The 16,084-nt window shown below is 46.2% G+C and overlaps 1 protein-coding gene across 2 annotated transcripts in view; it reads left to right on the forward strand.

Annotated features, from left to right (window-relative positions):
* The window catches only part of TCP11L1 (t-complex 11 like 1), a 74,701-nt gene that overhangs the window by 8,280 nt on the left and 50,337 nt on the right, over nt 1-16,084 (forward strand). For both annotated transcript variants that reach the window (XM_068259984.1, XM_068259985.1), the window contains exon 2: nt 12,605-12,813. In XM_068259984.1, the coding sequence (XP_068116085.1) occupies nt 12,609-12,813 (205 nt within the window). In that variant the 5' untranslated portion in view covers nt 12,605-12,608. The remainder of the gene's footprint in view (nt 1-12,604; nt 12,814-16,084) is intronic.

The following is a 16,084-nucleotide window of genomic DNA, read 5'->3' on the forward strand; positions in this document are numbered from 1 at the left end:
AAATGGCAAATAGTAAAAATAAAACTGCTGCTCTGAAGCCTTTTCAAGCATTTCACAGAAAAGAAAAGGTCAAAAATGGTTCAAAATGTCTCAGAATTCTTGCCAGGTCTTTGCAAGACAGACTGAGGTATACTGAAATGCCCACTAACTTGGCATTTTTCACTGCTTGTGTATGAACGCACCCTGACAAATGACATTTGGGCCTGTTCCCAAAAAGCACACACGATGACACAAATGCAGTTTTTAGTGTAAATGGAGCCAAAAAATGCCTCATACAGGTTTAACAATTACGAAGTTCTTTTTTTTCCTGCTTGTTCTCTCCTATAGACCTTGCATTGCTCTTCAAAATACTTTACAACACAGTATTTGGTTTATTGCCTGGCAGGTGCATACACACCTTTGAATTATGTCGCCGTCAGATCGGGACCTGATCCCCCTAGGAGACATTGCTGGGAGGGCCTGTACAGACAAGGGTCAGCTGTATAGCTGACCACACATTCTGTTGCTGTGTGTGTGGGGGGGGGAGGGGACAATGGAGCAGCGGCACATATGTGACGTCATGTGTTAGGCGAGGAGGTGGGGTTCACAAAGGAATTGGCCGCCACATGGCCAGATTGATCCGCCGGATGGATTGCTTGCAGAGTGGCAGTCAGGGGCCGTACACACCCTTGATTATCCGCTGAGGCGGTCATTATTGGCTGACTTTACTCATAATATGTGTACAGTCTGAGCTAAAGTGAGACAAGATGGTAAGTTGATTGCAGCTCCCTGATTTCCTATCAGCCCATGTGTTCTGAGCAATGTCATCAAGCGTATGACTACGTTTAACCATATTATTTTTACTGCTTTTGTAGCAGCTCTTTTTTTTTATTTTATCATGGTGATTTAAGTATCCTTTCATGCTACAATATTAAGGTCCTGTTTTTCCAAATGCATGGAACATACGCTCCAGTGGTACCATTTACACCTATGTGTTGCATTTGCGAACACTGTTGTATTTGTCTGGTAGTTTGTTATCCTTACAATGCAGAACACAATAGGAAGTTCTCGATCCCTTTCTTACAACATTGGGCAAATGCCCCACAGTGCATTCAGGACAGATTCAGAATGCATTCAGTCATATTTTTTTTTTTTTTTTGTGGGGCACTTTATTAGAGTAGATGGTGATGCAGTATTTTTAAACTTTTACCTGTAGTTCATCTCTCGAAAATACGGTAACTCCATTTTAGTGCAAAAAAGTCGCATATCTTCACTATACCAGTTAACTACCTACTATTATCTTTCTGCTGCCATAACTATTGCTAGTTGGAAACTTGCTAGAAACCATGGCAACATGGTTTCTGTTGTAAAAGTAATCCAGAATTCTTTACTTTCTTTGGTGAAACAAAAACAGAAGGACACCGGGAGCCCGATCTGGTGTATTATCATTGGTTTTCAGTTGTGAAAGTTCAAGAAGTAAATTTTATACTCACAAGGTCGGGTTGCATGGAGAGGCAACCACTCCAGTAGCGCATGTAGGGAAGTACTGTTCCCACTTGGCTTTGTGAGAGTTGACGGAAGTTCACAGCTCCTGGAAAGGCCACCCGAGGTGGTGGAAACCCCTGGAATGGGGTAAATGACTGGACAATGTGAACTAGGAGGCACCCGGGGTGCTTGAGTACAATGGGCTCTATTCACAATCATGCATGCCGTAAGAGATTTTTTTACCGCTATATTACCGCCAGTGATAATTTCCGCATTTTTTTTTTTCCACATTCACTAAAAATGTTCCACATGTTTCCCGCATGCGGGAACAATGCGTAAAAAAATTTGGGAAACGTGTAATTACATAGTAAACATGCGAAACCATGCGTAAAAAAGTGGCATAAAAAAACTTGTCCCAAAAAAAAAATTCAAGCCCAGCAAACACAGCACTCAAGCCTCCAGACTCCATTTAAAGAGACACTGAAGCGAAAAAAAATATATGATATAATGAATTGGTTGTGTACTATGAATAATTACTAGAAGATTAGCAGCAAAGAAAATATTCTCATATTTTTCTTTTCAGGTATATAGTGTTTTTTCTAACATTGCATCACTCTATAATATGTCCAGATTACACAACACTCAGCATTCAAAATGAGTCTTTCAGAGCAGTCTGTGAAGTAATGACATCTCCTCTGCTAGAGGAAAAGTAAACAGTTTAATTACAGTTGAGATAATAAAAGTCAGATAACAGCCCTCTCCACGACCAAGTTTGTCGGAGAGCTTAAGCAGGCCATACACTGGCTCGATTCACGGCGGTTTCGACAGCAGATCCGATCCTGGGATCGAATCTGCTGCCAATCGCTTGCGCTAAACGCACCCGCCGATCCGATTCCCTCCCGAAATCGGATCGGTCCGTCGATCGCGCCGTGCGGGAAATTACCCTCGATCGCCCGGCGGTAGGAGCGCGTCGCTTGCGGCGTACGATTCGGGCCCGATCCAGCATGTATACATTACCTGAAGCTGGCTCCGGGGTCCTCTTCTCCTCGCTGCACCGCATTTCCGCATGTCCCAGTGTACGCTTATACTTCCTGTGTCACTCCGGTGACCAGGAAGTTGAAATAGAGGGCGCTCTATTTGAACTTCCTGGTCACGGAGTAACACAGGAAGCGCCGGTATGGAGCAAGAACAGCAGTGCGGTGCAGTGCGGAGAAGACGCCCGGGAGCCAGCCTCAGGTAATGTATACGGGGGGGGGGGGGGGGGGGGACAGGCGGCAGGAGCAGCTGAACAGATTGTGATCGGTTTCAGGCTGAAATCGATTCACAATCTGTTTGCAGTAAAGGCAGCCATACGATACCTATCTGATCAGATTCGATCAGATAGGGATCTGTCAGCTGGTCGATCTAATGGCACATCGACCAGTGTATGGCCACCTTTAATAGCTTTTTTGCATAGAGATAACAACTGGAGTTTCTCAACTCTTCCTGCACTGGAAACAATTAGACTGATGTATCTGATCTTAATGTTTTTTTTCTTAGCTGTAGTACACATACAAATCATAATATCATCATTTTTTTTCGCTTCAGTGTCTCTTTAAAGAGGAACTCCAGTGAAAATAATGTAATAAAAAAGTGCTTCATTTTTACAATAATTATGTATAAATGATTTAGTCAGTGTTTGCCCATTGTAAAATATTTTAAATCCCTGATTTATATTCTGACATTTATCACGTGGTGACATTTTTACTGCTGGCAAGTGATGTAGCTGCTGCTTGCTGTTTTGGCAGTTGTAAACAGCTATTTCCCACAATGCAACAGGGTTCACAGACAGGAAACTGCCAAAAGTACGTACTCAGAATTTCTTTGTGGGAGGGGTTTCACCACAATATCAGTCATATAGCACCCCCTGATGGTCTGTTTGTGAAAAGGAATATATTTCTCAGTGGCTGAATGGTGTAATCAGAATATAAATCAGGGATTTAAAATATTTTACAATGGGCAAACACTGACTAAGGGATCCCCAATCCCCAACCTGTGGTCCGCGGCCCACTGGTGGTCCGCAGGACGCTTTCAGTTGGGCCGCGGGACTGTCCTCTTGCCCCCGCCCGCCCCCTCTGCAGCCGCCGCTGCTGTTATCTCTGGCGGCCGCTTGGTATCTTACATTCCCCTTCTCTCCCTCTTGTCAGCGTGTGAGTCACAGCAGCACGCCCTGCAGCTGCTGTGACAGAGAGGGAGAAAGCAGGAGAGAAAGAGCGGCTTCCTGTAGCTGCGCTGTTACTATGGGAACCGCTCTCTCTTTCCTGCTTCCTCCCTCTCCATCACAGCAGCAGCGGGGCGCGCTCCGGCGAGAGAGAGAGGGGAATGTAAGACACCGCCGGCCAAGGTAACTGCAGCAGCGGCGGCCGCGGGGGGGGGGCACTATACTAGCTATACTTGGGTACTATACTGGGGCGCTATACTGGGCACTATACTGGCTGTACTGGGGCACTACTAGCTATACTGGGGCACTATACTGGCTATACTGGGCACTATACTGGCTGTACTGGGGCACTATACTGGCTGTACTGGGGCACTACTAGCTATACTGGGGCACTATACTGGCTATACTGGGGCACTACTAGCTATACTGGGGCACTATACTTGCTATACTGGGGCACTATACTGGCTATACTGGGCACTATACTGGCTGTACTGGGGCACTACTAGCTATACTTATACTAGCTATACTGGGGCACTATACTAGCTAAACTGGGCACTATACTAGCTAAACTGGGCACTATACTAGCTATACTGAGGCACTATACTAGCTATACTGGGGCATAATAACTATACTGGGGCACTATACTACCTATACTGGGGCATACTAGCTATACTGGGCACTTTACTAGCTATACTGGGGCACTACCTACCAACACTGGGCACTATACTAGCTATACTGGGGCACTACCTACCTATACTGGGCACTATATTAGCTTTACTGGGCACTATACTAGCTATACTGGGGTAACTGTACTAGCCATACTGGGGCAACTAAACTCCCTATACTGGGGCAACTATGCTAGCTATGCCCCCCCGGTAACCCGCTGTGCACGACGCTGTCCACTAGGACGCTACACCCCCCGTGGGCCCCGGAGAAAAATTTGGTCAGAAAGTGGTCCCCGGGCCGAAAAAGGTTGGGGACCCCTGGTGTAATAGTTAAGGGCTCTGCCTCTGAAACAGGAGACCTGGGTTCAAATCTTGGCTCTGCCTGTTCCAGTAAGCCAGCACATATTCAGTAAGGAGTTTCTTGGGCAAGTCTCCTTAACACTGCTACTGCCTACTGAGTGCGCTCTAGTGGCTGCCTCGCTAGCGCTTTGAGTCCGACAGGAGAAAGGCGCTATACAAATACTGCAATTATTATTATTATTATTATTATTATTATTATTATAATTATTAAAAGTGGGTATCAGCTACTGATTGGGATAAAGTTCAATTCTTGGACTGAGTTTCTCTTTAAGTCAATGGGAAGCAAAATATATCACCAACTATTAGTAGGTGATTAAAAATCGGTAGTTAAGTCAGAAATAAGGCGCCCCCTTTTTTTCTTTGTGGGAATTACCGACTTTTACCGCATTTTTTATGCATGCGGATAATTAATGCGTAAAATTTTACGCATGCGGTAAATGTTCATGCGTGCATTTTTTTTCAGTCGGGAATTTACTGCAAGTGCATTTCAGCATGCGGAAAATGATTGTGAATAGAGCCCAATGTCGTTTGGCAAGATTATCTGTAGCTCTATCTTAATTGGTAAGAAAAAGGGGGTCATACCTTAATGATTTAGTAGTCCTTTTGTTGAGAAAGTAAAACAAATTTTATTGGGCACTTGTTAAGAAAGACAACGTGTTTTGCGGCGTGAGCCACTCCCTCAGGTCAAGTGTGGTGTCTCAGTTGAGACAGCTCCAGTCTCAGGCGCCTGTATTTCTTTATTGGTCTATAAGTCTGATGCTTTCTCACCCCTACAGCTTTACTGCCTGTACTGCACTGACACATTCCAGTGAGGGAATGGGGATTGGAAACTGGTATGCATACGTCAATATTTCAATAAGTAATCCCATCTTGGTAACATCTGAGAGCAATGCAAGCAGCTTTCTCATTGAATGATCTGGAAAGCTTCAGAGGAGAAATCAGGAAGTGGTCAGGAGTACGTAATTGTTTGTGAAAATATTTGACATCTGAAGAAATGCTTTCTGAAGCATCATCTTATGGAAATAGGAAATACACTTTAACTTTTTACAGTATTTGGAATTATTATTAATTAGAAATGCCTTTATATGAATTATTCATAGGAGGAGCTGTGATATTGTGATGGAGTTATTGAATTGACTCATTCTCCAGAAGATGCAGAGGAGCGTCCATTAGGGGAATTCATGTTCACACTGTTCATTTATCCGTCCATTCAGATAACATTATGGGCGCTGCAATAAAACCCATCAATACTGGTTTCTGCTCTGTTTGGAATAAATTGTTTCAGGCTGTCTGGGCTGCCTGGAGCCTGACGTGACCCCAGCGTGATGGGAAGGTACTCCTCATCTGCCTTGCTCTCATTGTCAATAATTTGAAGTCTTCTAATGACTGTTGGAGGCATAATGAGACCAAAATAAATGTCTGCTTCCTGAATGTTTAAAGTGATTTCAATCATAAGAAAAGGGGACATTTAGCTTTATTTAATATTTTTTTGCTTAAAAATTGTGTGTGTGTATACGGTATATCATAGTCCAGTTCAGGGGGGGAATTACAGCTGCCCAGAATCCCCCCCCCCCCCCTCAGACCAGGGCTGATGCCGTGTCTGTGGACAGGCACAAGTTGGGACACCAGAATATCTGCAGGCATCCTGCAGCTCACACTGCCCCCTTTCTTTCCTGGCTACAGTTGACTTTGGATGGAGCAGCAGTGTGTGTACAGAGCATGGAACAGCAGTGTGTGTACAGAGCATGGAACAGCAGTGTGTGTACAGAGCATGGAACAGCAGTGTGTGTACAGAGCATGGAACAGCAGTGTGTGTACAGAGCATGGAACAGCAGTGTGTGTACAGAGCAGGGAGCAGCAGTGTGTGTACAGAGCAGGGAGCACAGCGTGTGTGTGCAGAGCATGGGGCAGCAGTTTGTGTGCAGAGCATGGAGCAGCAGCGTGTGGGCACAGAGCATGGAGCAGCAGCGTGTGGGCACAGAGCATGGAGCAGCAGCGTGTGGGCACAGAGCATGGAGCAGCAGCGTGTGGGCACAGAGCATGGAGCAGCAGCGTGTGGGCACAGAGCATGGAGCAGCAGCGTGTGGGCACAGAGCATGGAGCAGCAGCGTGTGGGCACAGAGCATGGAGCAGCAGCGTGTGGGCACAGAGCATGGAGCAGCAGCGTGTGGGCACAGAGCATGGAAGAGCGGCGTGTGGGCACAGAGCATGGAGCAGCGGCGTGTGGGCACAGAGCATGGAGCAGCGGCGTGTGGGCACAGAGCATGGAACAGCGGCGTGTGGGCACAGAGCATGGAGCAGCGGCGTGTGGGCACAGAGCATGGAGCAGCGGCGTGTGGGCACAGAGCATGGAGCAGCGGCGTGGGTACAGAGCATGGAGCAGCGGCGTGGGTTCAGAGCATGAAGCACAGCGTGGGTACAGAGCATGGAGCAGCGGCGTGGGTACAGAGCATGGAGCAGCGGCGTGGGTTCAGAGCATGAAGCACAGCGTAGGTACAGAGCATGGAGCAGAAGTGTGTGTATAGAGCATGGAGCAGCAGCGTGTGTACAGAGCATGGAGCAGCTCTGGGGAACTTAACAGAGTCCGGGATGAGCACAGCCTTTTGCCCTGCTGTGCGAATGCTTCAATTCCCCCTTCATTACCAATGTCGGCTGTCCTCATTATTATCTGTATCCAAACTGCTCCTAATCGATCGGGAGCAGATCGGACATGTTGGAAATAATTGTCAGATCCTGTGATTGGGACGGGAAATTGCATTATGTGTACCCAGCATCATGTCCAATCATATTATTATAGTGTATTGCGCGTGGCTGAGGGAGACCTTTCAGGAATTCCCTCCAAAAGGTATTTTGGACCATTCCTCTTTACAAGTTCATTCAGGTTTGATGGCTTCTGAGCATGGACAGCTCTCTTTAACTCACACCACAGATTTTCAATTATATTCTGGTCTGGGGACTGAGATAGCCATTCCAGAACATTGTACTTTGTTCCTCTGCATGAATGCCTTAGTGGATTTTGAGCAGTGTTTAGGGTCGTTGTCTTGTTGAAAGATCCGGCGTAGCTCTAGCTTTGTCACTGATTCCTGGACATTGGTCTCCAGAATCTGCTGATACTGAGTGGAATCCATGCCTCCCTAAACTTTGACAAGATTCCCAGTCCCTGCACTTGCCACACCACCCCACAGCATGATGGAACCACCACCATATTCTACTGTAGGTAGCAGGTGTTTTTTTTTTGTAATGCTTTGTTATGACTTGTTATGCCCAAATAACTCAATTTTAGTTTCATCAGTCCACAGCACCTTATTCCAAAATAAAGCTGGCTTGTCCAAATGTGCTTGAGCATACTTCAAGCGGCTCTGTTTGTGCTGTGGGCGGAGAAAAGGCTTCCTCTGCATCACTCTTGCATACAGCATCTACTTGTGTAAAGTGCGCTGAATGGTTGAACGATGCACAGTGACTATCTGCAGCAAGATGATGTTGTAGGTCTTTGGTAATGGTCTCTGGATTGACTCTGACTGTTCTCACCATTCGTTGCTTCTGTTTATCCGAGATTTTTCTTGATCTGCCACTTCAAGCCTTAACTTGAACTGAACCTGTGGTCTTCCATTTCCTCAATATGTTCCTAACTGTTGAAACAGACAGCTGTAATCTCTGAGACAGCTATCTGTAGCCTTCACCTAAACCATGATGGTGAACAGTCTTTATCTTCAGGTCATTTGAGAATTGTTTTGAGACCCCCATGTTGCTACTCATCAGAGAAACTTGCAATTGACCCCCTTAACCATGCAGTAATTTTAAATGATCTGTGCTGTGTGGGCTCTTCAGCCCCCAGCACAGATCGTGTGGCAGGCAGGGCGATCAGACTTCCCGCCCCCCCCCCACCCTTTTTTCCCCACTAGGGGGATTTCCTGCTGGGGGGGGGGGGGGGGGTCTGATCGCCGCTGCTGCCTTGTGCCTTGCGGGGGGGGGGGGGGGGCTCCTCAAAGCCCCCCTCTGCAGCGCTATTCCGCCCTCCCTCTCCTTCCCTCCCTCTCCTCATTACTGTGGGCGGTACAGGACGGCGATCCGTCCTGTACCGCCTCTGATAGGCTTCAGCCTATCAGACGGCGGCGATCCCTGGCCAATCAGAGGCTAGGGATCGTCAATCTCCTTTACGGATTTCTTCCCCGGGTGTTTACATTTCGCCTGCGAGCCGCAATTGGAGGTTTGCAGGCTGTTCACGGAGACTCCCTCCGTGAACTGACACGGAACGTTTCCATGGAAATACCACTGCGAGCAGCCGCCGCCTATCGGCGTTGGCTGGTCGTTAAGTGGTAAATACTCTTTCTCATTATTGGATTCACCTGTGTATGTAGGTCAGGGGTCACTGAGCTTACCAAGCCAATTTAAGTTCCAATAATTAGTTCTAAAGGTTTTGGAATCAATAAAATTACAACAGTGCCCAAATTTATGCACGTGACTAATTTTATTTAAACAATTATTGCGCACTTTCTGTAAATCCAATAAACTTCATTTCACTTCTCAAATATCACTGTGTGTGTCTCCTATATGATATATTTAACTGACATTTTTTATCGTAACAACCAATGTTTTATACAGGCAAATCATGACAATTAACACGCTTGCCCAAACTTTCTCATCCCACTGTATATATACTGACTAAAGGGTTTGTCCGGGGCCAGTTGCAGATGAACAAAGTAAGGTGGCAGAGGAGAACAGCGAGGGAGCGATCAGCCTGTAGGAGGGCTGGAGGAAGCCCCAGGTATGTATTTATTTTTTATTTTATTTTATTCCATCTTGGGTACACTTTATACTATCCAGAGCTTTCACCCTACGTGGGTAAGTATCTAACTTAAAGTTAATTTCTCAATTCAGGTTTACTTTTTAAAGACGCCTGAAGTAAATGGGATATGGAGGCTGCCATATTTATTTCCTTTTAAACAATGCATATTGTCTGGCTGATCTGCATATCCTCTGCCTCCTAATATTTGTAGCCATAGACCCTAAACAACCATGCAGATCGGGTGTTTCTGACAAGATTAGCTGCATGCTTGTTTCTGGTTTGATTCAGACACTACTGATGCCAGAAAAATCACCAGGACTGCCAGGCAACTGGTATTGTTAAAAAGAAAATACATATGGAAGCCTCCATGTCCCTCTAACTTAAAATTTCCTTTAAGAAAAACACAAGTAATCAGGTGAAACATATCTTTTAATATTAATGGAATGAGATTTCTTAAAATATTAAAATAATTAAGGAAAACATAACCATTAAGAAAATACTGAGATGGTCCCCATTTCAAATTTTGCATACCCTTCGTAAATATGGCAGCCTCCATATGCCTCTCACTTCAACTGTACATTCCCCTATTAGCATCAAAGACATCTTTTGTGATACTTGTGGATGAGAGACTCGGGTGGTGCAGTTGCCCGTTCTTCTTGGCAAAACCTACAGTTCCTTCTTAGGCTGTTTTGCGTGAACTGCATGTCTGAGATCTCCCCAAAGGGACTCAATGATATGGAGATAAGGAGCCTATGATGGCCACGCCACAATGTTTTTTTTCTACATTGGCCAATGATTGGTTAATTTTGCCTTGTGTTTGGGAACATTGTCATTTTGGAAAGTCTGGCCTGCTTAAAGGGACTCCGAGCGGTGCAGTAACTATGGAAGATGCATACCATTTTTGAAGCTCTCTTTCTCCTCTTTCCAATGATATATAAACCACCACCCTATGCCTTTTAGTTTTCGTTATTTTCGCGATCGAAATTGCGGCTGCCATCTTGGATTTCTTATTCAGCATTGTATTATGCAGGACGACACTTTCCCCTGTGTCGGCAGCTCCATTCAGTGCAATGCAATGAGATACAAGGAACCCAGAGGGATAGAATTACAAACATCATGCTGGTAGCTGTGAGGATGTAATTAATTAGTTGTGGGTATGCTTAAAAGCATACCCACAGGCACTGCTCGGAGTCCCTTTTAGGCTTCTTGCACACTACAAGCGATTCAGATTCCGCTTTTTAATCAGTTTTTACATCAGATTCAGATTCCGATTTGCAGTGTGCAAGGAGCAAACTTCAAATCTGAATCGGAAGTAAAAACAGATTAAAAAGCGGAATCTGAATCGCTTGCAGTGTGCAAGAGGCCTAAGGTGGCTCGCTGTTGTGGTCACTTGCACAGCAGCAGAGCATGATACCAATAAATAACCTGCTTCCGACAAGGGGACAGGGCCTAACTTATCACTTTAGTGGAACCGCGCTCTGTAAGCCTATCTCCTGCTCCAAATTTTATTGTTATTTAGTATTTATATGGCACCAACATCTTCCACACCACTTTAGTGTATATAGTCTTGTCATTGCACTAGATATTGGAGCCTCAAGGAGATGGGCTGTACGTTGTGGTGCTGGCACACAGTGTGTGTGTGTGTGTGTGTGTGCGCGCGCTAATAAATGTTCCACCCAACCACTGATGACTGAAAGACTGCATTTTGGGCATAGTCAAATAAAATATTTATATATTATAAAGATTTTTGCCAATATTTCACAGATTCTGCCAGGGCATGTACGGTAAACTGATCAGCACAACCATATATTGAAATCCATCCATCCATGGACCGGACTTGGTTTTTCAGCACATCCCACAGAACAGATGCTTTATCAGAGGAGGATCGAAGTGACAAGGTCTCCTTCATCCATTTCTGATGCTTACAAGCACTTGCAGATACTTTTGGCAGTGTTTGAACACACTGGCTGGTCTGTGGCTATGTACCTCTATATCAGCCTTTCTCAACCTTTCTACCATGGAGGAACCCTGCAAATAACTTTTGGATCTCAAGGAACCCCTGCAAACAATTTTTTGGTCTCAAGGAACCCCTGCATTTATTTTGCAGGAGGCATAGTCTTTAAAAGTATGTGTAGCTGTTTATTTTACTACCCCCTATTACACTGCCACTCATTATACTGCCTCCTAAGCCCCTAATTTAGTGCTTCTTGTTACAATACTACCTATTATAATGTGCTCTATTATACTTCCCCCACGATGGGGGAAAATGCCAAGGAACCCCTGCAGAGTCCTCAAGGAACCCTGGTTGAGAAAGCCTGCTCTATATGATGCAGGCTGTGATGCATTGTGTGTTCCTACATCTTTCTCTCTTGGCCAGCATTGTTTCCAGCAATTTGTTCTTCAGTAACTGTGGGTTCATCATCTGTATACACTGCAAATTCAAAATTGTGGGTTCATCTGTATACACTGCAGATTCTCTGCCAAAACTAGGAGCAGCTACATAACCTGCCCACAGTAAAAATGTCACCATGTAATAAATGTCAGAATGTAAATCTGGGAGAGGAAAGATTTTACAATGAGCAAACACTGACTAAATCATTTATACATAATTATTGTAAAAATGAAGCACTTCTTTTTTTTTATTACATTATTTTCACTGGAGTTCCTCTTTAAGATACAGAGGAGGTCAGGAAGATCAACCTAAATAACTATGTAACCACAGGGCAAAATCATCCAGATAGTCCAGAATTACATACAGACATGAAATCACTGTGCGACTTGGAACAGTTGTATTTGGGAAATGTTCGACTGGGGTTCAAATTCAGAAAAGGGGGTGGAGCCACAAACAGCCAATCAGATTTGTTTCATTTCAATGAAAATTATTGATGCCAAAGACCGCAAAGCACGCAAAGTAGGTTATTGAATAATTGTGTGTTTTGGTACATACACATCTTTTAGGGTTAGAAAAAGTGGGTGGAGCCAACACCAGCCAAATACATACCTGGGCAACGCTGGGACATCAGCTAGTTTATTCATATCAATTTTATTTATTTTGCATTATCTGTATTAAATGGCATTATATGTAGCTAATGCACAGGAAGCTAATTTTCTTTTTGTCTGGGTTTATAGGACAATGCCATTTGAACCGGGTAATCCGCAGTCTGGAGAAGAATCATCTAATGATCCCGGCGGGTCCAGCCATGGTAACAGTGCAGATGTCTCCGAAGAGTCAGTCCGCAAACGTGTCCGACAGAGCACACCCAGTCCGCACAGAGGAAACGCACCCAGTCCGCACAGAGGAAACACACCCAGTCCGCACAGAGGTAACACACCCCAGGGTGAGAATTGTTCCATCACATAACCTGGTTTACTAGGGAGATCACAAGATGGAGAACACCAGGGGATGCTTACAATCCTCTGTAATAAAACCCTAATGTCTCTGCGTCCCATGTCCCTGTGTGTGTCCCACATGCGCTTTGCGCATGTGCAGGGATGCAGAGACATTGAGGGAGAGTGACGCGCGGCGGGTGGGCGCGGCAGAAATGTGTGTGCGCGGCGGGCGCATGCGCAGTGACAGACCTAGCCCGTTTTTAAACGGGCTAAGGTCCACTAGTTCTTAATAATTGCAGGTTAATTTTGTATTTCATAAATTAATCTTGGGTTGGGCTCAAATTTTTGTCCGGTTGATCAGGCAGTAACCTCCCACCATGAGGATTACAGTATTAGGACTTCTTTCCATCTGAACAATTTTATCTGCACTTTTGGAAACGCAATGTGCGATTGCTGGGACATCAGAAAGTGCATAGACTTCACCATCTGATGTTTCCATACATGTGTTACAGAGACTCTGAAGTCTAAAAAAAAATCCCTGTTTTTACCTTGGAGTCGTCTTTAGCAATAATGTCATAGCTGAACCGATGCATTCCTGCGGCACAGTGAGGTCTTAATCCCCCCCCAAAATCCCCAGGGGAAGATTTGGGGATCGCTTCCGTGTAGGGGCAGAGCTTTGGGAAGTAGCTCTGCCTCTACTCGTGTCAATCTGCATGGATCTCTGCCTCCTCCTGCCCCTCTCAGTCTTTTTTCACTGAGAGGGGTGGGGAGAGGCGCCGATCAGTGCAGATTGACTGGACTGGATGCAGAGCTACAGCACTAAGTTCTGCCTCCCCCGGGCAGCAAAATCCATGACTTTGAAAGTTGTGGATTTTTGCCCCAGGATTTTGGGGGGTTAAACCTTGCTGTGCCACGGGGATGCGGCGTTTCAGCTCTGGCATTACTGCTGAAGAGGATTTCAATGTAGAAACTGTTTTTTTTTCTTGTTTTGTTTTTACGCTTCAGTCTCTGTTTAAGATTCACCATTGAACCGCAATGCATGGTTGCATGTATTTTGGCGTATTTGCACTGCAATCCTGTTCATTATAAATGAATGGAATCGCAAGTGCATCTGGGAGATTCGTGTTGCAACGCAGTGCCGTGCATCACCGTGGCAACCTGCGTTGCATGCACAGTGAGAATGGAAGTGAGGCCTAAATAATGTCTAACCTGGTATATCACTGTTCCCACCGGCGTACCTACCGGGGATGCGACCCCCTCAGCCGCAGGGGGGCCCGGGGCTGCTCTGGGGCCCGCTCACTGTGCGTGGGGGGAGCGCTGCTCTGGACCCCCCAGCAAGGTGCTCAACTGGCCGCAGCGTCTAATAGACGCTGCGCCAGTTCATTCCCCGCAGCCCCGCTCCGGCAAGTCTCCGGCAGGCAGAGCAGGGCTACGGCAAGATGGCCGCCGAAGAAGCCCTACACTGGAGACTATTTGTGTCTCTAGTACAGGGCTTTGGCGGCCATCTTGCCGTAGCCCTGCACTCTGCCTGTCAGCGCGGGAGATGTGCTGCAGGAGGACTCGGGGAGCTGCGAGCCAGATGCCGGGAGAGGAGAAGACTTCTGTCAGGTAAGTGAATTGTTTTTTTTTTCACAGGTGCATTTTTTTTTCTAGTGTCCGCTGCCTACATTGTGATTTTCAGGTGTCTGCTGCACACATTACGATTTTCTGGTCACTGCTGCCCTCATTGCGATTTTCTGGTGTCTGCTGCCCACATTGCGATTTTCTGGTGTCTGCTGCCCACATTGCGATTTTCTGGTCACTGCTGCCCACATTGCGATTTTCTGGTCACTGCTGCCCACATTGCGATTTTCTGGTCACTGCTGCCCACATTGCGATTTTCTGGTGTCTGCTGCCCACATTGCGATTTTCTGGTCACTGCTGCCCACATTGCGATTTTCAGGTGTCTGCTGCCCACATTGCGATTTTCTGGTGTCTGTTGCCCACATTACGATTTTCAGGTGTCTGCTGCCCACACTACGATTTTCTGGTCACTGCTGCCCACATTGCGGTTTTCTGGTCACTGCTGCCCACATTGCGATTTTCTGGTGTCTGCTGCTGCCCACATTGCGATTTTCTGGTGTCTGCTGCTGCCCACATTGCGATTTTCTGGTCACTGCTGCCCACATTGCGATTTTCTGGTCACTGCTGCCCACATTGCAATTTTCTGGTGTCTGCTGCCCACATTGCGATTTTCTGGTGTCTGCTGCCCACATTGCGATTTTCTGGTGTCTGCTGCCCACATTGCGATTTTCAGGTGTCTGCTGCCCACATTATGATTTTCTGGTCACTGCTGCCCTCATTGCGATTTTCTGGTCACTGCTGCCCACATTGCAATTTTCTGGTGTCTGCTGCCCACATTACGATTTTCAGGTGTCTGCTGCCCACATTACGATTTTCTGGTGTCTGCTGCCCACATTACGATTTTCAGGTGTCTGCTGCCCACATTATGATTTTCTGGTGTCTGCTGCCCACATTGCGATTTTCTGGTGTCTGCTGCCCACATTACGATTTTCTGGTGTCTGCTGCCCACATTGCGATTTTCAGGTGTCTGCTGCCCACATTACGATTTTCTGGTCACTGCTGCCCACATTGCGATTTTCTGGTCACTGCTGCCCACATTGCGATTTTCTAGTCACTGCTGCCCACATTGCGATTTTCAGGTGTCTGCTGCCCACATTACGATTTTCAGGTGTCTGCTGCCCACATTACGATTTTCAGGTGTCTGCTGCCCACATTACGATTTTCAGGTGTCTGCTGCCCACATTACGATTTTCAGGTGTCTGCTGCCCACATTACGATTTTCAGGTGTCTGCTGCCCACATTACGATTTTCAGGTGTCTGCTGCCCACATTGCGATTTTCAGGTGTCTGCTGCCCACATTGCGATTTTCAGGTGTCTGCTGCCCACATTGCGATTTTCTGGTGACTGCTGCCCACATTGCGATTTTCTGGTGACTGCTGCCCACATTGCGATTTTCTGGTGACTGCTGCCCACATAAGGATTTTATGGTGACTGCTGCCCACATTAGGATTTTCTGGTGTGTGCTGCCCACATTATGATATTCTGGTGACTGACTGCTGCCCACATTACGATTTTCTGGCCCACATTACGATTTTCTGTTGAACACTGCCCACGTTACGATTGTCTGGTGACTGACTGCTGCCCACATTACGATTTTCTGGCCCACATTACGATTTTCTGTTGAACACTGCCCACGTTAAGATTGTCTGGTGAATG

The sequence above is a fragment of the Hyperolius riggenbachi genome, chromosome 11 (genome assembly GCF_040937935.1).
Source record: "Hyperolius riggenbachi isolate aHypRig1 chromosome 11, aHypRig1.pri, whole genome shotgun sequence".
NCBI classification, from domain to species: domain Eukaryota; kingdom Metazoa; phylum Chordata; class Amphibia; order Anura; family Hyperoliidae; genus Hyperolius; species Hyperolius riggenbachi.